This window comes from Dipodomys merriami, unplaced genomic scaffold (genome assembly GCF_024711535.1).
Source record: "Dipodomys merriami isolate MVZ:Mamm:240054 unplaced genomic scaffold, mDipMer1.0.p SCAF_22, whole genome shotgun sequence".
NCBI lineage: Eukaryota > Metazoa > Chordata > Mammalia > Rodentia > Heteromyidae > Dipodomys > Dipodomys merriami.
Window position 1 is genome coordinate 8,591,448 of NW_027203604.1, and position 22,741 is coordinate 8,614,188.

At 37.3% G+C, this 22,741-nt stretch overlaps 1 protein-coding gene across 1 annotated transcript in view; it reads left to right on the forward strand.

The window, feature by feature from the left end:
* Nucleotides 1–22,741, forward strand: part of Cenpp (centromere protein P) — a 185,557-nt gene that overhangs the window by 7,630 nt on the left and 155,186 nt on the right. The window contains exons 4-5 of the mRNA XM_070033278.1: nt 7,543–7,631; nt 22,608–22,704. Coding sequence (XP_069889379.1) covers nt 7,543–7,631; nt 22,608–22,704 — 186 coding nt within the window. The remainder of the gene's footprint in view (nt 1–7,542; nt 7,632–22,607; nt 22,705–22,741) is intronic.

The following is a 22,741-nucleotide window of genomic DNA, read 5'->3' on the forward strand; positions in this document are numbered from 1 at the left end:
AAAAGAACTATTTAATGAGAACTATAAAAAGTTAAAGAAAGAAATTGCAGAAGACACTAGGAAATGGAAAGACCTCCCATGCTCCTGGATAGGCCGACTTAATATAGTAAAGATGGTAATACTTCCAAAACTAATATACAAATTCAATGCAATTCCTATTAAAATCCCAATGACGTACATCACTGAAATACAGAAAACAGTCCAAAAATTCATATGGAACAACAAAAGACCTAGAATAGCCAAAACAATTCTAGGGGATAAAGACAATATGGGAGGGCTATCCATGCCGAACTTCAAACTCTACTACAGAGCTATAATAACAAAGACAGCATGGTACTGGCACAAAAACAGACCCGAAGACCAATGGAACAGAATAGAAGATCCAGAAATAAATCCACAGGCCTACAGCCAGCTGATATTCGACAAAGGAGCCAAAGACATACAATGGAAGAAACACAGCCTCTTCAACCGCTGGTGCTGGGAAAACTGGGCAGCCACATGCAGAAAACTAAAAGTGGACCCCAGCCTATCACCATGCACCAACATCAACTCAAAATGGATTAAAGACCTTAACATTAAACCTGAATCTCTGAAACTACTGCAGGACAGAGTAGGAGAGACACTTGAACTAATAGGCACAGGAAGGAACTTCCTGAACAGAGTCCCAGGGTCACAACAAATTGGAGAGAGACTCGACAAATGGGACTACCTTAAAATAAAAAGCTTCTGCACAGATAAAGCTATCGCAACCAAGCTAGAAAGACAACCAACTAATTGGGAAAAAATATTTACCAGCAATATATCAGACAAGGGGTTAACATCCTGTATATACATGGAACTCAAGAAACTAATCCCTCCCAAACCCAACAAACCAATTACTAAATGGGCAGGGGAACTAAAGAGGGACTTCTCAAGAAATAAAAATGGCAAAGAAACACATGAGGAAATGTTCATCATCCCTGGTGGTGAAGGAAATGCAAATAAAGACAACCCTGAGATACCACCTTACCCCAGTCAGAATGTCCCACATCCACAAATCAGCCAACGACAAATGCTGGAGGGGATGTGGAGAACGAGGAACGCTATTACACTGCTGGTGGGAATGTACACTCATACAACCACTTTGGAAAGCAGTCTGGAGGGTCCTTAGAAAGCTAAAGATTGACCTCCCTTACGACCCAGTCATACCACTTCTAGGCATCTACCCTGAACAACAGGAACCAATATACAAGGACACGTGCACCTCCATGTTTATTGCAGCACTGTTCGCAATAGCTAGGATATGGAAACAACCTAGATGCCCCACCACAGATGAATGGATCCAAAAATTGTGGTATCTATACACAATGGAGTATTATGCAGCCATTAGAAATGACAAAATAATGGCATTTGCAGGGAAATGGATGGAGCTAGAAGGAATCATGTTGAGCGAGGTAAGCCAAGAACGAAGAGACAAACAGTACATGGTTTCCCTGATAAGTGGATGATGAATCCAAAATGTTAGGTGATATGACAAAACTAACAGGACTTAAGAAACAAAGAACTCCCACTCATCTGGTTGAACCACTACTAAATATCCCCATGCTGCTGATCACATATATGGTATATAACATATGAGCACCGTTATATATTACAGACTGTGATAGACAATTTGCTCCAGGAAAGTTAGAATGAACTTGTGACTTTAAATGAGCATCATTATTCCACAATACTGTGAATTTCCGGAAATTAAGTAATCACTTAATCACAATCAAAAAAAAAAAAAAAACCTTGGGGAAGGGAGGTAGGGAGGGGATGGTAGGGGGAAAACAATGGAGGGGGTAACAATGTTCAAGAGGAAGTGGAAGTGTACTCATTACCTCACTCATGTAACTGTAACCCTCTGTATAGTATCTTTACAATTAAAAAAAAAAAGTATGTAGTTCCATTGATAGCTCATGTCTGTAATCTCAGCTACTCAGGATATGGTCATTGAGGTCAGATGGGTCATGGTTCTAGGACTGCCTGGGCGAAAAAGTAAGATCCCATCTCAAATCAATAAGTTGGTATGATGTTTCACACCTGTGATCCCAGCTATATGAGTAGGAGAATCATGATCTGAGGCAACCCCTAGCAAAATACCTGAAAATAACTAAAGCAAAAATGGGCTGGGACATGGCTCAAGTGTTAGAGTGCTCCTTGCCTAACAAATGTAAGGCCCTGATTGCAAACCCCAGTATTGAAAAAAGAAAAAAGGTACACAGGTGTTTGGAGACTGGTTGGTTTTGCTAACAAAGTGATGCAGAAGTATGCTCTCCCTCTCCCTGACTGTGTTAAGAGAATTCATTTTCTCTTGGAGCTTTTTTTTTTTTTTTTTTTTGGTCGGTTGTGGGTCCTGAACTCTGGACCTGGGTGCTGTCCCTCAGCAATTCAGCTCAAGGCTAGCGCTCTACCACTTGAGCCACAGCGCCACTTCTGCTTATGTGGTGCTGAGGAATCAAACCCAGGGCCTCATGCATGCAAGGCAAGCACTCTACCACTGAGCCCCCTCTTGGAGCATTTTTAATTTTAAGATTTTTTTTGGGGGGGGGAACTGGTACTGGTGCATGAACTCAAGGCCTGGTGTTCTTGTTTAGCTTTTATTGCTCACAGCTATCACTCTACCACTTGATCCACACCTCTTCATCTGACTTTTTGTTGGTTAATTGGAGATAAGAGTCATAGACTTTACTGCTCTGGCTGACTTGGAGGCCTGATTTTCAGAACTCAGACTCCTAAATAGCTTACAGGCATGCACTACCTGCACTGGTCTAATTTTATGATTCTTGAAGAAACAACTAGTAAGATTTGGGAAGCAGTGGCAGACATCAGTGAAATCAGGAATTTCAGTTGGTTGCAAATGTACCTTCTAAGATTTTTTTTTTTACCATTTTTACATACTGAGCACACTTTTGCTGTGAGATTGATTTAAAAAAAAAAAAGTGAAGACAGAACCCTTCTGGGTTTTTGTTGTTGTTGTTTTCTTGGCAGTACTGGGGCTTGAATTTAGGGTCTCAAGTTTTCCCTAGGCTGGCTTGCTGGGTCTGGACTGGCGTTATAGCTAGACTTGAGCCACACCTCTGGCCCTGTGATCTCATTTTCTAAAATCAAACTGTCCACTAGAAGGAGATGTTTAGCTGTCAGAAAATTGAAAGTAAAAGTAACTTTACAAAGTTTTATATATTTAAGTTTATGAAATTGAACCAAAAGTGACATAAAATCATGTTAGAACACAAATTATTTTATATATTATCTAGGCCAACCCTCTTATAGGAAAATGAATGCAGCTGTTGTTTTCAAAGGTGGTTGAACATAACTTTTCCTCAAATTTGTAGCCTAGTGTTGGCAGCACTATAATAATTGTGAGGAGAATTAATACGTACTGTATTAACTTTCCATAGTACATGCAGCATAATCAAATGAGTGCAAGTTTGCAGGAAAAGTGGCAGATTATGTGTATCTGTTCTGCTTGAAACACAATGAAATGAACAAATGATTTAAAAAATAGGAACTTTTTTCCTTTTTTGTGCCAAAATGGAGTTTTAGCTCAGGTCCTCAAACTTGCTAGATAGGCACTGCATCACTTGAATCACGCCTCCAGCCTTTTTGCTTTGTTTGTTAGATTCTTATATTTTTGTCTAGGTCAACCTTGCACTTTGTTCCTCCTACCTCTGCCTCCTGAGTAGCTAGACTTATAGGCATGAGCCACTGCACACAGCCCCAAAGGTCATTGTTTTATCTCCACATATGTTAAAGTAGGAAAATTTTAAATGTAAAGAATTCATTCTCAATTTTCATAGGTTCTAAAGATAATTTGCTTTTTGTAACATTTGAATTAAAACACTGAAATCCTAATATAGGGTCTTCATGAGACATATATAAATTTTGTTAACAGGGCCTTTTCTTACAACGTTTTAGAAACTGACATTTTGTGATTAAAGCTTTTTTTCACTGTATGAAGTGTATATTATTCGCTTTCTCCCATTTTCCCCATCTAGTTCCTGCCCACAAGTTGCATAGTTCATTTTTTACATAGTGTATATTGAATACCATGACTATATTTGTTTACCCTTCCTCTGTCCATTCCTGTGCAATTCTTAAGTTGTAGAGAAGAGTGGGAAGTCTAGGCTTTAAACCCTGGTAGAAAAAGATGAGCTACTGAGATTAATGCAGGGGCTCTGGGTTCAGAATATTTTAATAAGATATTGTACCTTGTGTGCCCACTGGGGAGCAGTGACCTGGTTATCAGGACCCAGGAGAGGATGGAAAGTCAATTATTTTGAAGTCTACATTTCAGAGACTCAACATAGTTCACAACTTACCAAAACGTGGTAAGCAGTGAAATCTCAGTCTTGAGGATTGGTAGGGTGACCTGCCTATCTTAATGGGTGAAAAGCCAAAATCTAACATATACCCCTGAGAATTTTGTTTTCTTCTTTCATTTCCTTCCTTGGTAACAACTCTGTTAAGATAAGTTCATTTAAATTCAATAACTTTTAGCATATCTAAGAGTAGTGTAACCACTACTCTAGCAAATTCAAGAGCTTTTTCTTCAGCTTACAAACCTCATATTCCTCTTTTTTTCATACAACCTTGAGCAACTAGTATATTGTTTTCTATGCATTTGTCTTCTTTTGGACATTTTATACATGGAATCATAAAGTATGTTCTCTTGTGTCTAGTTTTTTTTCCATTTAACATGTTTTTAAAGTCTGTGTTTCCATGTTGTATGATATGTCAGCACTTGTTTTAGTTGAATAATACTATTGTGTATTTTATTTATCCAGTTTGTCAGTTAATGAAAATAATGGTGGTTTTCACTTTTTGGCTATTAGAATAATGCTGCTATGAACATAACTCATGTACAAACTTTTTTTAATACTAGGGTTTGAACTCAAGTCCTTAGGCTTTCTAGGCAATTATTCTACTTGAGGCATGCCTCATCCCTTTTTGTTTGTAGTTTTTCAGATAGGGTCTTACATTTGCCTTGGCCAGCCTTAGTCTGCAGTCCTGCTACCTGTGCCTCCTGAATAGCTGTGACTATAGGCATGAGACACCACTTAACAAGTTTTTTGTTGTTGTTGTTTTTTTGCTAGTCCTGGGCCTTGAATTCTGGGCCTGGGTGCTGTCCCTAAGCTCTTTTTGTGCAAGGCTAGTACTCTACCAGTAGAGCTATTGCACCACTTCTGGCATTTTCTGTGATTAATTAGGGACAAGAGTCTCATGGACTTTCGCCTTAGCTGGCTTCAAACCATGTTCCTCAGATCTCAGCCACCTGAGTAGCTAGGATTACAGGCCTGAGCCACCAGCACCCAGCTACCAGTTGACAAGTTTTTAAGTGAATATTTGACTGTATTTGTCTTGGCTGTACAATAATAGAATTAATAGATCAAATGGAACTATTGAATGATGACTAATGATATGAATCATCTTTTCCTTTACTTACTGTCTATTTATGTATTGTCTTTGGATACATGATGGTTATCATCCATTCTTAAAAATTTTATTTCATTTAATTTTTTTATTATAAGGATGATACATCACCCTTACATTTATATAAGTCTACCATCCATTTTTACTTGAGTTGTCTATTTCATTGAGTTCCAATAATGCCTCTGGAATTGTTTTGATTAGATAGGGTGATAGATGCCCATAGACAGCCTACTTGACTTCCACTAACTTCTCCCACTGTTCCCTAAAGTGGATGAAAAAGCTCAACAAAGATGATAAATTATCTATACTCATTCTTCCATCCACTTAGAATATGAGGACACAGGTCAGTGTCTAAATGGGAAAGGGAATCAGAAAATTATTTGCTTTCTCCCATTTTCCCCCTCCTGTTCCTGCCCACAAGTTGTGTAGTTCATTTTTTTTACATAGTGTATATTGAATACCATGACTGGATATGTTTACCTCCATTCCTGGGCAATTCTTAAGTTATAGAAAAGAACTCTAGTCTTAGGAGCTGGCAAAAATTTCTAGGGTTATTCCCATTCATAACAACAAGGAGCCATAGATGTTAACAAAAATATGGTACAGAGTTCTTTTATCATCATATTAGACAAAGTAACCAAAAATGTAAAATTCTGATAGAATGCCATGAACTGGAGGTGTGGCCTAAGTGGGAGAGTGCCAGCTGTGCAAAAGAGCTGAGCAAAAGCACAAGGTCTTGCATTCTAGCCCCAGTAACAGCACAAAAACAAATGCCATAAAAAGCAAGGAAATTAATAAGACAGACTGGGTATAGTAGTTCATGTTAGTAATGCCAGTTCTTTATGCTGCTTTCAATATAGTTCAAGCATATTTCCAAATTATTCACTCTCTTCTTCCCTTCCTCTTATAAGTAGTACCTTAGGCTCATGTTCTATGTTTTTCAAAATTTACAATTATATATGCAAATATATTCCTGAATAAGTATGTTTTTTAGGTCTTGCTTTTAGATATGGATGAAAACATGTATCTGTTCTTTTTGTGCTTGAGCTATCCTACTATCATGCTCAATATGTCTTTCAATTCCATCTCTTCCTACAAATGACATGATTTCATTTTTCTTTACGGCTATGTAATATTGCATTGTGTGTGTGCGCATGTGTGTGCATGTGCGTGTGTGTGTGTGTGCGTGTGTGTGTATCTCCTACAACTTTATCCCTTCATCTGTTGGGCATTTTGGCTAATTTTACTCTTTGGCTATTGTGAACAATGTTACAATAAACATGGCCATAGAGTGTCTTTCTGGTATATTGATTTACTCTTCTTCAGATATTTGCCCAATAATGGTATGGCAGGGTCATAGGAAAGATGTATTTTTAGTTACTGATTTTCTTTTTTTTATTTAATTTTATTGTTAAGGTGATGTACAGAGTGGTTGCAGTTACATAGTAAGGTAGTGGGTACATTTCTTGTTGAACATTGTTTCCCCTCCCTCATTTTTCTCCTACTTTCCTTCCCCTCTCAGTGTTTCCCCCTACCCTCACCCCCACCAAGTTATAAAGTTCATTTCCAACATAATGTCTTGTGTCTTGTCATAGTGATTGCACTAGTTTACTTTCTCACCAACAGTGGGAAAAATTTTTCATGGCTCAGTAATGAGTTAAATGTTTATTCTTCCTCCTAGTATTTATGATTTTTAATATTCAAGTCATTTGAAATTATTTTGATTTATTTTTGTATGTGTCAGTTATGGGGCCTGAACTCTGGGGCCTGTCTACTCTCCCTCAGCTCTTCAGCTCAAGGCTAGCACTCTACCAGTTGAGCCACAGCACCACTTCTGGCTTTTTCTGCTTATGTGGTGCTAAGGAATGGAACCCAAGGCCTCATGCATGCAAGGCAAGCACTGAGCCACCTCACAGCCCTTATTTTGATTTTTAGTATGGATTAGGGTCTGATTTCATTCTTATAAATAATGCATTATCTTTTTTTGATTTTTCCTTTCTTACTGGAAAGCATTTAGTTTGCACTTTTACAAAGTTTTCGCCTTTATTTTATTTTGTTATTGCATTCTGATCCATAATTTTTTTTCTTTAGACTAAGGAGAATTCAACTTCTATGATTACTGACCTCAACATAATAATGGAGCCCACAGACTATTCAGAATTAAGTGAATTTGTATCTAGGTAAGCTATTTTCAGATTTATTATTTTGGGAACTACTATCATTCTAAAGTCTTAAGTTTTCTTTTAGTAAGCAAATGTAGCTTCTTGCAAAGCCTAATACTATTATAGTTTGTATTTAAGCATTCTTTCTATGACTCTTTTAGTATATATTATTGCATATTCAGTATGTGCTGAGGCATTAAAATATGAGCAAACCCAGATATAGTTCTTGATCCGCATGGAATTTACAGTCTTGTGAGAAGTCAGATACTAATCAAATAGTTGAAAGAAGTCTAAAATTGTGGTTATTTTAAATGCTACAAGGGAGAGTTACATTTTGCTGTCGAAGTATATATTAGGAATTGGGTCATAAGGGAGAATGTGGAAGCTTAGTTGATATGAGAAACCAGTAGGTATGAATTAAAAAAGACAGAGGGGTAAGAGGAAATGCAGGGATATAGTGTGTCATATAGAGTTCACATAGTCCTTTTGTGCTGGCCATGCTTTGGAAGTAGCATCTGCTATCTGGAAACTACAAAAGGAAGGATATCTATCTCCTTGGTAATGGGCATGTTGTAGCTACTTAATAAATACTTGGCCTCAGGATTTTGGGTACTTCTCCTAGACTTGGTTTCCCCCTTTTGAAAACTGAGTGGCGTTTTAGAAAAGATGTGAACATAGATCAGAGGATGTGGGTTTTAGTCCAGACTCTAACCTTGTGTAAATTGCTTCTCTTTTTGAATTTCTTCTTTATCTCTGTAACTTAAGTATCATTTTCCTAAATGTAAATTTAGTACTAGTAAGTAGACCTGTAGTTTTATAGAATGAGAATTCATATCTTTAATTTTAATTAGGAAAAACTTAGCTATTAGTTCATTGATTTGCCTCTCCTCTTGTTATCCCTTATCACAATCTGTCTTCACATTGCACAATAAACATGTCACATATAAAAAGAACTAGGTGTGATGGCACACACCACTAATTCCAGCACTTGGGAAGGTGAAACTAGAGATCACGCGCTTAAGGTCAACCTGGCTACATAGTGAGTTCCATGCCATCTTGGACTATAATATTGAGAGTTTGTCTTAAAGTAACCTAAACACAAAAGAATAACAGTATGCTTTTCTTTTCTTCTCTTTTTGTCTTTGTGTGTCATAAATTTTGTTTTTACATATATTGTGAATATTTTTGCCTACTCAATTATTTTTTAAAACAAGCCAAGTATTTTTAAAACAATTAAAAATAAGAAAACAGTTTTGTGTGTAAATTTCTTTTTTTTTTACCATTTCCAACATTTTTCATATTTTTATGTTGATTCATATTTCTCACTGTGCGTACTTATGCTGGTCTATTAGCTACGAGTTCTGTTAGCTTTTGTTTCTTTGGAAAGGTCTTTTGTGTGCCTTCATCTTTTGAAAGATATTTTAGCTGGCTATAGAAAAATGGGTTGGCTTTTCTTTCAGATCTTTAAAAGTATCCTTCCGGGGCTGGGAAGGTGGCTCAGTGGTGGAGCGCTTGCCTTGCATGCATGAGGCCCTGGGTTCGATTCCTTAGCACCACATAAGCAAAAAGAAAAAAGCCGGAAGTGGTGCTGTGGCTCAAGTGGTAGAGCGCTAGCCTTGAGCTGAAGAGCTGAGGGACAGCGCCCAGGCCTAGAGTTCAGGCCCCATGACCGGACTCCCCCTCCCCCCCCCAAAAAAAAAGTATCCTTCCATCATCTTCAAGATCTCATAGAATTGACAAGTCTTCCATAATATCTTTTGAGGATTTTGATTAGCATATATTAGTTATACAGGAGAGGTTTCCTTGTGACATTTTCACAACTATGTACAATGTATCTCAATCAACTTCATCCCACTCTCCTCCATTTTCACTTTTTGTTATTGTTGTTGTGGGGCTTCAACTTGGCCTGGACGCTGTCCCTTAGCTCTTCAGCTCAAAGTGAACTCTACCACTTGGACCACTGCACCACTTCCAGTTTGCTGGTAGTTAATTGGAGCTAGAGTCTCATGAACTTCCCTTGTCTGGGCTGGCTTTGATCCTCACATCTCGATTATAGGCGTGAACCCTGGCTCCTGGCCTATTCTCACTTTTCAAAACAATTTCATTGTTCTATTTTCATATATCTGTTTTCAGTACTGTAGTCTGTATCAATCATTTCATCTTCATTCACTCTCTTCCTTAGCCTCCCCATTTCTGCTAAGCAAGTAGGTGCCCACTGCCTCAATATGAGCCTGTTTTACTTTCCTGAGACACATTTGTTTTAGAGTGTATTAATGTACTAAGGAATTTCACTATGGCATTTCAGACATGTATAATATTTTGTTCAGAATAACCCTCTGTTGTCTTCTCTTTCCCTTCCTACATTGTCTTCATAAATAGTTCACTGTAGTTATTTACCCTTCATGTTGTTTCTTCTCTCTCTCTCTCTCTCCTCCCCTCATTTTCCTACATAGTCCCATGATTAGGATAATAATCTCTGTGTAGGTCTCTACAACTCTGAATATGTATGTCTTTTAAGTCTAACATCTACATATGACCAAAATTATATGAGATTTGGTTTTATTTTGTTCGCTGGCTTGAACTCAGCCAGGGCACTCTCTCTCTTAGCTTTTTCACTCAAGGGTGTCACTTTACCACTTGAGCCATACTTTCACTTTTGGCTTTTTGCTAGTTAACTGGAGATAGTCTCAAACCTTTCTGCTTGAGCTGACTTTGAACTGGAATCCTCAGATCTCAGCCTCCTGGGTACTAGGATTGCCCCATTTGTTAGGAAATGGAAAGACTTGGAGAAAATTATATTAAGTGAAGTAAGACAGGCCAAGGAAACATAGGTGCCATGGTTTCCCTTATTTGCAATAACGTATGTCTAGGACAAGCAGAAAAGGTCAAAAACTATGTACATATGACCGAAATAAGATGATGTTAAGCGAAATGAACCCCAAGATAGGAACACAACAAGTGGGTTTTTTTTCTTTCTTGCTATTGTTTTTAATGTATTTTAAATATACTATGTGATTTTTTTTTTTTGTTTCTCTTATATGTTCTTCCCCTACAGTATAACCCCTGTTTTCACTGTATTTGATGTCTGTGCCCTGCATCTTTATATACATTTTTCTAATTTGGGGAGGGTAAGGATAATAACAAAATGCTGAAATAAGGATACAGATTGACCTATTGTAACAAAGAGATGTACAAGATACTATGTTGAAAATGAAGTTTACAACTTGGGGGGGGGGATGGTAGGAGAAAAACAAAGGAGGAGGTAACAATGCTCCACAGGAAATGTGCTTATTACCTTACTCATGTAATTGTAACCCCTCTGTACAGTATTTTTACAACCAAAAAACATTAATAAACAAACAAATCCTTTGGATTTTAGAAAAGAGTCAACATTTCATCTAATCATCACTGAGTATAATAAATTGTAATAACTAAAAAAAATGGTGGGACAAAGGGTCAACTAATTCAACAGTGATACTTACTAAACACTAAGTTGAAAATGATCTATACAACTTGTAGAGGAGGGAGTTGGGAGGGAAACAACTATGAGAAAAGGAGAGAAGAGGTAACACTATTCAAAAAGAAATGTACTATGGGGTGCTGGTGGCTCACACCTGTAATCCTAGCTACTCAGAAGGCTACATCTGAGGATCGAGGTTCAAAACCAGCCATGGCAGAAAAGTCCATGCGACTCTTATCTCCAGTTAACCACCAGAAAACAGGAAGTGGCACTGTGGCTCAAATGGTACAACACTCGCCTTGAGCTGAAGAGTTCAGGGACAGCACTCAGGCCCAGAGTTCAAAACAAAAAAATGAAGAAAAAAAATATACTCCATGTATTTATATAACTGCAACCCCTCTGTACATCATCTTTACAACAAAAATTTTAAAAATTCTTTTCAGAAACACATTCACACCCATTCTTTTACAGTTGCTTTCATAATACAGTTACAGATATTTAGTATTCATCCTGTTCAGGAAAAAATTAGATTGCTGATTCATATGGTCGCTACGTAACACTATCAAAGTATTTTCAGAGTTGTGGTCCAATTTTGTATTCCCAGTAGTAGCATGCAAAAGTTCAATTTACTCTACATCCTCTTCAACGTTTAGATATTTTTTCTGTCAAAATGAAGAAAGAAATTTAAGAAAACACCAGGAAATGAGAAAACATTCTATTTTGATGTATTGGCATAAATAATATAAAAATTGCCATCCTCCCAAAAGCAATCTACACAAAATCCCAATGTCATTCTTCACTGAGATAAATAATCAGCTACCTAATATTTGACAAGGGAGCTAAAAATATTGTTAAGAAAAAAAATTTCTTGAACAACTGATGCTGGGAAAACATGCAGAAAACCAAGGGGATATCTTTCACCTTGTACTAAAGCAATTCAAAATGTATCAAAGACCTCAATCTGAAACTTGAAATTACTATAGGAAGAGAAACATTGTAACTTAGTGGCCTAGGCAGGAACTTTCTGAGTAGAATTTTATGGGCTCAGCAAATCAGAAAGAGAATTGACAAATGAGATTGTATCAAGCCAAGCTGGGCACCAGTGATTTATGCTTGAATCCTAGCTACTGAGAAGGCTGAGATTTGACCATCAGAGTTCAAAGCCATCCTGGGCAGAAAAGTCTATAAGACTCTTACCTCTAACTTTTAAAAGCCAGAAATGGAGCTGTGGCTCAAGTGGCTCAACAGCTTTGAGCACAGAAACTCAGGGACAGGCCCATGCCCTGAGTTTAAGCCCTTGGACTGGTACAAACACACATGATTCTGCATATCAAAGGACAGTAAGCTAAAAGCCTATAAAATGGGAGAAAATATTTGCTAGCTATACTTCAGAAAAGGGCCTAGTAATATTAGAATATACAGAGGGCTCAAGAAACCGAACCTTCAAGAAAATTAATAACCCAGTTAAGAAATGGGCAAAGGAGCAGTTACAACCTTAAATCCATCTAATTTCCCAGGGTGCTTGGAGTAGCATCCAAGTTTTTTCTTTGTAATGAGATTTTTGCCATAGAAAAAGCTTTGCCTGGAGAATTTCAGACCATTTTTCCTGCCTTTTACAAAGTGAGTGTAGCTGGAGAATAGTATTACAATCAGAACTCCCATTTAAAGACCGGCCAAGACTTTTATTAAGACCATATTGTATTGTGATAATAAATTAGTTTATTTTTCTTTAATCCTTTTTAAAAGTTCCAATTCTTTAACATGCACCCTAATGGCAAATTGCAAGGATGATTAACAGTGGTTACCATCTTTGTTTGCTTTGCTTTTTGAGATTCAACTCTTGGCTCCAGCTATCCAGTTTGTCACTGGATAATGGATGAGATGTTTCCCCAGCTTCAAGTTTCCATACAAAAATCACAGGTCCGTCATATCCACTCATGTAAAAGCATTTCAATGTGTTTCTCAAAAGAGAGTCTCAAAAGGTGAAAGTTTTAACAAGGATTTATTTTAGTGTAACAGGAGAAAATTGAGAGTAATGGGAAAAAAGAAAATTTCTTGCTACCCAGAGTATGGGAATTAAAGATTTGTTTTATTTTTTTGCAATACTTAAAGCCTATCACTTGCTAGGCTCTTATTGCTTGAATTATGTCCTTGCTTTTTCTTTTCTTTCTTTTTTTTTTTTTTTTTGCCAGTCCTGGGGCTTGAACTCAGGGCCTGGGCACTGTCCCTGTGCTTCTTTTGCTCAAGCCTAGCATTCTACTACTTGAGCCACATCTCCACTTCTGACTTTTTCTATCTGTTTAAATGGTACTGAGGAATCGAACCCAGGGCTTCATGCATGCTAGGCAAGCATTCTACCACTAAGCCACATGCTCAGTTCCCTCAATCTTTTTTGTTTGTTTTTGTTTTAGTTATTTCTCAGATAGGTCCTTATGTTTTTGTGTGGGGCTGGCCTCTGGCATTGATCCTACTATCTACTGCTTCCCGCATAGCTGGAATTATAAGCATATACTACCATACCCACCTGTTTCATTTATTGATATGAGTATCTCATAACTTTTCCCCTATGCTGATCTGGAACTGTGATTCCTTCCTCTCTCTTCCAAGTAGCTGCGATTATAGGTATGAATCACCATGCCTGGACTTGGTCTTTTCTTTTCTTTCTTTTTCATTTTTTCTTTCTTTCTTTCTCTCCCCTTCTTTCTTACTTTCTTGCTCTTTTCTTTCCCCCCTTCCTCCCTTCCTTTCTTTCCTTCCTTTCTCTCTTTCCCTCCCTCCATCCCTCCCTTCCTTCCTTCCTTCTTTTCTTCCTTCCTTCCTTCCTTCCTCTCTCTCTCTCTCTCTCTCTCTCTCTCTCTCTCTCTCTCCTCTCTCTCTCTCTCTCCCTCTCTCTCTCTCTCTCCCTCTCTCTCTCTCTCTCCCTCTCTCTCTCTCTCTCGCCTGCTGTTGTTTTTTCAATCATGGCTGTTGCTCTGCCAGTTAAGTCATACCTCTACTTCCATCTTTTTGCTATTTAATTGGAGATAAGAGTCTTGAGGATTTGACTGTTTAGACTGGCTCTGAACTATGATCCTCAGATCTCAGCTCCTGAATTATAAACATGAGCCACTGGTACCAGACCCTTTTCATTTCTGAATAGTGTTTCACTGTATTAGAGTTTGTTTAGTCACTCATCTATCAATATGTACTATGGTATCTTGGATAATATTTCCATGTATGAATGTGTATGTCTGTTCAATATTCCCTTTTTATTCGAGGTATTACATTAGTTTCAGTGACTTGTAGTCATTGTGGCCTGCAAATGTTCATATTTGTCTTCTTTCAAAAAGATACATTCACGTAACTCCTATTTTTTTTATTTTTATATTTAGGTATTTATTTTGTCACTTGTGGGGCTTGAACTCTGGGCATGGGTGCTGTCCCTCAGCTCTTCAGCTCAAGGCTAGAGTTCTACCACTTGAGCTACAGTGCCACTTCTAGCGTTTTCTGTTTACATGGTGCCGAGGAATCGAACCTAGGGACTTATGCATGTAAGGCAAGCACTCTACCACTGAGCCTGACATAACTTTTATTATAGTACAATGTTCTAATTGTTCTATTATTGGATATAATTGGTAAATTTAATTTTATAATGGTTATGTACATGTAGGAAAACATATGTGATATTATTGACAGTTTTAGACATCTACTGGGGCTCTTGGAATTGTCATCCCCCAAAGGATAAATGAGGGAATAATGAGTACATATATATATACAATTATAGGTTCTATTATAAACATTCCTGTAGGTTTTCATGTGAATCTAAATTTTCCTTTCTGTAGTATAAGTAACCAAATGTGGAACCACTTAGTCATATGATGAGAGTATGTTTAAATATATAGTAAATGACTAATTTTTTCCAGAACAGTCATATTTATTTGTATTACCGCCAACGATATATGAGAGTGGCTGATAATATTTTAGTGAATTAACATCTGAGATATATCTGACTTTGGACCTAATATTTGTAACAATTTATTTTTAGAAGAACATTTTAGAGTTTTTAATCCTAAATTTCCTCTTCACTTTTTTCCTTTATTCTTAAGAAGGAGACTTTCAGAGTTATTTTAGTTTTTTGATTGCCTTAGTTGAAATTGAAATGTGTTCCTGCCAACATTTTGTGAACAAAATCCATAACATCTGTTTTACATTTAGTCAAGTTTGGACATTGCTTAGGAAAAATAGATAAATTACAATCAATCTTAACAGCTGTAAGAGCCAACACACACATGTAAATTCTTTCAGTAATGTCTTTGAAAATAGGAATGGGGTACAAAGGAATTGTGAATTATTCTTGTTTTAAGGCTCTTTTTAAAGTAACTTTTTTTTCTCCCCAGGTAAGAGTGTGTGTGTGTGTGTGTGTGCATGTGCGCGTGTGTGTGCTTAACTCTTGGTCATTATAGCTCTTAAGACTTTCTGGGACTCTATCACATGATGAAGAACTAGGGTTTGCTCATTTGTTCAGAAAATAGAATATTGTCAGTTAGGCTTATAAGCTCTATCTTTAAAAAATGCTGTTCTTTATAGGTCTATAGTTTAGATAGATAGATTGATAGATAGATAGATAGATAGATGATAGATAGATAGATAGATAGATAGATAGATAGATAGATAGATAGATAGATAGATAGATAGATAGAGTGTATGTGTGTGTCTGTTTGTGTGTGTCTATGTGTATGTGTTTATGTTTGTATTGCTAATCCTGAGGCTTTAACTCAAGTCTTGAAATCTGCCACTGAGCTTTTTTTGTTTAAGGCTAGTTAGTATTCCACCACTTGAGCCACAGCTCCACTTTTGTCTTCTTGGTGGCTAAATGGAGATAGAATCTCATGGATTTTCCTAGTCTGGCTTTGAACCTTGATCCTCAGATGTGAGCCTCCTGAGTAGCTAGGATTACACGCATGAGCCACCAGCCCCTGGCTAGGTTTTTAATTTAAATATACTTTTAAGGTAATACATATAAGTGTAAAAATTGTACATATTAATGGGGTAACATTTTTTCAATAAATGTATACATTATATAATTTGTATCTATCAAGTTAAATGTCTTTTTCCTTAACTATTTCTTTATCATGAAAACTTTCAAAGTCTTCTACCTTTTTGAAGTGTACTGAACATTAATATTGTCTGTCATCACCTTCACTTAGTGTGATGATAATATGTAATCACAAAAGTATGTTGGAATCTCCTTCCATTTTAAAGGCAGAACAGTATGTCATTTCAGCTGTATGTCATCACTCAGCTATTCATCCAACAGTGGGTTCTTTCTACATTGTGAATAATACTGCTGTGAACATGATCTTAACAAGTATTTCTTCTGAGACCTTACCTTTAAATATTTCAAAAGCAGAATAGGTGGATTACAATTCTATTTTTAGTTTCCCATATTAGTTTCCTGTTGTTGGGTAGTGTTCTGTAGGGCCTGTTAAATACAATTGGTTTATTGTGTTTTCTTCTTTTTGCTTGTTTTACCTATTGTTGGGATAAGGTCTTGAAATCTCTAGCTATTGTAGAATTATCACATCTGCCAACTTTTACTTCATATTTTTGGTGGCCTATTTTAGATACCTACATGCTTATAGTCGGCATTGTTTTTGCCATATGAAACTTTGTTACTGATTAATGTCCTTTTTTCTCTTGTAATAGTTGAATTTTTTCCTATTTTAATGGTGGTAGTATAATTCATTTTTACTCTTTTGGCTTCAGTTTACATAAGATAACTTCCATTTTTCATTTTGTCTTTTGGATTTAAAAAGAAATTCTCATATAGGTGGCTTATTGTTGGACTATGTGTTTTTGTTTTGTTTTGCTATGCTGTGGCTACTTGGGCTTGAACTCAGAGCCTGGATGCTGTACCTTAGTTTTTCCCTCAAGGATGCTCTACTTCTATTTTTTGTTGTTGTTGTTGTTGTTGTTTGTTTTTGATATTTAATTGGAGGTAAGTCTCATAAGCTCTATTGCTTGGACTGGCTTTGAAACTCAATTCTCAGATCTCAGCCTTTTGAGTAGGATTACAGGTGGAGACATGAGCCATCACACCCTGCTGGACCATATATTTTTTTTAAATTTTATTTGATCCATGACCCATTTGCCCACCTCTTCTCTTTCAGTGGAGAACTTATTTTTTGTGTATGTTTGTGTATGTGTGTCACTGAGGATTGAAGGGAGTGTCTTGCACAGGTTTTGTAAGCACTCTACCACTGAGCCACATCCCCAGCTTGTCTTTTACTTTTTTGTTAGCATTTGTTAATTGTACAATTTGAGGAGTTTGATTATGACATTTTCATACATATGTATAATATACTTTGCCTTTTCTTATCCCTTTTCCCCTTATCCCCTTCCACGTTCAAAAGAAATTACTAACAAGGAGGGATTATCTTTCATTTTGCTATGTGTTTTCTGTGCTTGCAGCATCTTTGTCATCATCTTTATTGCTTTTTTTTTTTTTGGTGATTTTTTTTTTTTCTTGTATGCAATGCTACATGAATTTCCCAGGAAGCAGTAAAAAGAAATGTCTGCCTCTGAATATGGATGATTATAACCAAAAGAAAGGACTTAGATAAACACAGCTTGCTGAGCACTTGACTTTTATTTGGGCTATTGATAGGGTGGCAGGTGACTTTGGGCAGGTGCTCGACTGTAGTCCCGTCACTTGATTGAGTTTTGTTTGTTTGTTTTATTATTTGGATTTGAGGAACCTATGCTTCTCAGTCTGTGGGCAGTAATCAAGGGGGAAGTGGTAACTAAGGATTCTCTTTAGAGTGCAGTTTTTGCTTGAAACCATGTTTATGTTCTTGGTGGGAAAGTCTCAGAGTCTCAGTAGCAACGATCTCCTCAGTTTGATGATTAGTTGTTCTTGTCTTGCCTGGGGCAAGACACTCTAATTAATTATCTGCTCTGCTCCAGCTCCAATGTGTAAGGCCCTGGAAACTGGGCCCCAGAAGAGTCATTTTATCAACAAAATTTCCCCAGGATGTCTTTTTTAAAAATATTCTTACTTCCCAGAATTTAATAATCATTTGAGCCAGTTGGCAACATCAGAGTGGAAGAACTGTTTTTTTTTTTTAAATAAATGTTATATTGAGAAAAAGGTTTAAACCAAAGAAAATATTACCCGTGTGCTTTGAATCAAGCTACTAATTAACACAGTGTTAATCTCTGAATTTCTGGTTCCCGTTTCCCTTGACTCATGCCTGATCTGCTTTGTCTCAATAGCCCATTAAGTTATAAATGGTTAACTATTTATAAGATCAGAACTCACCTCCCAAAGGCCTCAGCTCTGTACACTGCTGCACTGGGGACCAAGAGCATTTAAGAGCCAAACCATAACAACAACATAAAGTTTTAACTTATAACTTAAAATTACAGAATGTAACAAAAACTGTGTTCCTTTACTTCTGTCTCCAATTGTTTCCAGCTGTTGATGGCACAGGCACATATGTGTACATTGTGTGCTCCAATACATAAACTAATCATTCTTTTGAATGTATCAATTTCTGAAATATATAGAAAATAATGTGTAGATTTATGAACAAGTAGTGAAGCTGATCCCTCCATATTACGGGTTCTGAATCTGTAATTTTAATCTTGTGGCTGTATCCAGAGTCCTGAATTTTTTATTACATATACTCCCTTCCATAATCCTAGTACAGGGTGAGCTTCATAAGTTGACATTTACATAATTTTAATAGATTTATTTCAATTTTGGTAGTTTCATAATATCCTTTGTTGAATTTTTTTCTCTCACAGTGCATCATATTATTTAGGGTTGACTGTTAATTTATTTGTTACATGTCTTTTTTTAAAATTTGTTTTGATGGGATTAGGGTTTGAATTCTGGGCATCATGCTAGTGACTTTAGTTTGTTCTCAGATAGTGTTGTACAGTTTTTGCTCAGGCTGGCCTCAGACTTTGATTTTCTTACCTCCCACCTAACTCTCAGTATCTGGGATTACAGGCTTGAGTCACCTCTATTTACTTTTTAAGATACTTTAGCTTTTTGCTTTGGTTCACTTTGAGCTGGTATCCTCCTATCACCCCCTCTCAAGTAGCTGGAATTACAGGAATATACTCAGCTTGTTACAATACTCACCTTGTTTGTCTCTAGGTTCCTCTTCCACCTTTTATGCCAGTCCTGGGGCTTGAACTTACTGGCCCTGGCACTGTTTCTGAGTTTTTTTTTTTCTCACAGCTGGCTCTCTACCCCTTGAGCCACAGCTCTACTTCCCAGTTTTTTGGCACCTGGTTTGAGACCATGATCCTTAGATTCCAGCCTCAAGAGTAGCTAGGATTACAGGTGTAAGACACCCGAGTCTGGCTCTTAAGCTTCCTTTAATCTGGAGTAGTTCCACAACCTTTCTTTGCCATTTTTTTTTGGTGTGTGTGTGGGGGTGGGGGTCCGGTCCTGGGGCCTGAACTCTGGGCCTGGGCGCTGTCCCTCAGCTCTTCAGCTTAAGGCTAGCGCTCTACCACTTGAGCCACAGTGTCACTTCCGGCATTTTTCTTTTTGTTTATGTGGTGCTGAGGAATCGAACCCAGGGCCTCATGCATGCAAGGCAAATGCTCTACCACTGAGCTACCTTCCCAGCCCGACTTTGCCATTTTTTTAAACTTTGCCATCTTTAGAAAACACAGTTCTTTTTACTCTTCTTTTACAGCAGATTTTTCTTGTTAGCTGTTTTTTTTCTTGTGATTAATTGTAAGCATTCTTGGATAAAATATTGTGTAGGTGATATATTGTGTACGTGACATCTTGTCATTCTTTGCATAATGTCCCTCATAGGTGATACTAAGGTTCATAGGTGATACTAAGGTTGACCACTGAATGAAACTTTTTTCTGTTTTTCCACTGTAAGATTCCTATTTTTTTCTTCACTTAGAATTCACATGTAGTCTATGACCATGCAGTTAAGTTATTTTTCCACCCTTTAGCATCCTCTAATGCTTCTTTCCTGACCCACACCTTCTTTTAAGTTCAATTTAGTTTTTTATTAGTATCTATTAAATTATACATACTGTCATTATGACCTTACCATAGATTCATGTGATATATTTTGATCTATTCATCCTTCTGGTTTTGCTGATAATTTTCTCCTCCCTTTTCCCTTCCCCGTGCATGTCCCTGTCACTTTCATTACATTGGATTTTTTTTTTTTTTTTTTTACCAGTCCTGGGGCTTGAACTCAGGGCCTGAGCACTGTCCTTGAGCTTCTTTTTGCTCAAGGTTAGCACTCTACCACTTGAGCCATAGTGCCACTTCTGGCTTTTTCTGTTTATGTGGTACTGAGGTATCAAACCCAGGGCTTCATGCATGCGAGGCAAGCACTCTATCACTAAGCCACCTTCTTAGCTGCTTGGATTTTTTTGTTGTTGTTTGCTTTGTTTGTTTTCCCCTAGTTTCCACAAATTAGAAAAAACATATTACTTACTCTGTGGGACTAGCTTATTTTAGTTAACGTTATGGTCTCCATTTCTATTTTCCTGAAATCAACCTGTTGTTTTTGGTGGCTAAGTAAATCTTCCATGTATGTGTATGTGTGTGTGTGCGCGCATACATGTGTACATGTTCCTGTGTACACATGCCAGATCTGGGGCTTAAACTCAGAGCCTACGCACTGTCCTTGAGTTTTGTTGTTCAAGGCTAGTGCTTTATCACTTGAGTCACAGCTTCACTTACAGCTTTAAAAAAAATTTTTTGGGGGGGGTCATTCATTGCAGATAAAAGTCTCATAGACTTTCTTGTCCAAGCTGGCTTCAAACTGTTATCCTCAAATCTCAGTCTCATGTGTAGAATTGTATGTGTGAGCCACCTGTATGCAGCTCTTTCTTGTTTCTTAATCTGAATAATTTCACTTGAGCTACAGTAATTTTAACCTGTTTCACTTGCTGAATGTTATGTCCATTCAGATCTGCTGTAGAAGCCCTTCAGTGAAATTTTCGTGGTTGTTATTTTCAGTTATAAAATTATTTCTTCTATTTTCCCCTTCCCTCTCTCTTGACAGGGTCTTGTCATGTAACCTAAACTGGCCTCAAATTCATAATCCTACTTCCTTACCCTCCCAATAAGATTGAACCATGAACCACAACTGGCTATGAATATTAAAATTTTTGTTTCTTTTTCTTTTTTGTCAGTCTTGGGGCTTGAACTCAGGTCCTGGGCACTATCCTTGAGCTTGTTTTGCTCAATGCTAGCACTTGAGCCACACCACCATTTCTGGCTTTTTCTGTTTATATGGTACTGAAGAATGGAACCCAGCATTTCATGCATGCTAGACAAGCACTTTACCACTAAGCCACATTCCCAGCTCTGTTTCTTTTTAAAAAATTTTTCTGCATTTTTATTCTCTGTTTATTGCCACACTTGTTTTCCTGGTTTCTGTGATTTCTTTTAACATAATTTAAGATTGCCTGGTAATTCTTTCTCTGTCTTCAATTACAATTCTTATTTTTTCCTGTGAATGGGTCATACTTGATTCCTTGCAAACTTAGTTTCTTCTTACTGTTGAGTACTAGACATTTTTGAAAATTAGCATGATCAAAAATGGAAAACAAGCTGGACGTAGGTGGCTTACATCTGTAATCCTAGCTATTCAAGAGGATTTGAGGATTATAGCTCACAAACTAGCCTTGGCGGAAAAGTTTGTGAGATGTACTCCCCCCCCCTTTTTTTTTTGGCTGTTCCTGGGGCTGTTCCTGGGCACTGTCCCAGCTTCTTTGGCTCAAGGCTAGTGCTCTACTACTCGAGCCACAGTGCCACCTCCAGCCTTTTCTAAGTTGTTAATTGGACGTTAAGAGTCTTATGAACTTTCCTGTGCAGGCTGGCTTTGAAGTGTTATCCTCAGCTCTCAGCCTCCTGAGTAGCTAAGAGTATAGGTGTGAGCCATCCTCATCTGGTGTTTGTAAGACTCTTCAGTTAATCAGCAAAAAACTCAAAGTGGAGCTGTGGCTGAAGTAGTAGAGTGCCAGCCTTGTGTGATAGCACCCAGGCTCTGAGTTCAAACCCTCAATACTGGCACATGCATATTTTTTATGATTTTGTTGAGAATGTGGAATCCAAGTGATTTAAATAATGGATAAGTTTAAACATTTGAATAGGGATTTCTAGGGTAAGATGGTAACATTGGTAGTCATAGGAAGGACACTTACAGAAGTATAGAATTCAGGATTCAGAATTTATACCAAATAGTATAGGAAAAGGAAAAAGAAGTAATAAGCCAGGTGCTGGTGGCTCATGCCTAGAATCTTAGATACCCTGGAAGCCAAGAGCTGAGCATTGCCTGAGAAAGCCAACCCAGGCAGGAAAAGCTGTGAAATTCTTATTTCTAATTAACCACCTAAAAAGTGGAAGTGGAGCAGTTGCTAAAACTGTTAGAGCAGAAAAGCTCAGGGACAGCACCCAGGTCCTCAGTTCAAGCCCCATGACTGATAAAAAAAACAAAACTAGTTTGGATTAGTCATTTAATGATATTTATTAATCATAGAATCTTACTTTACAGAGTAGAAGAAAGAAGAGATTTGCTTATGTTTTTCCGAAGTCTGCATTTTTTTGTGGAGTGGTATGAACATCGTAAGAACACATTTAAGCATTTCAAGGTAAAGTCTAAAAGTCTCTAAATTTAAGTATCTATGT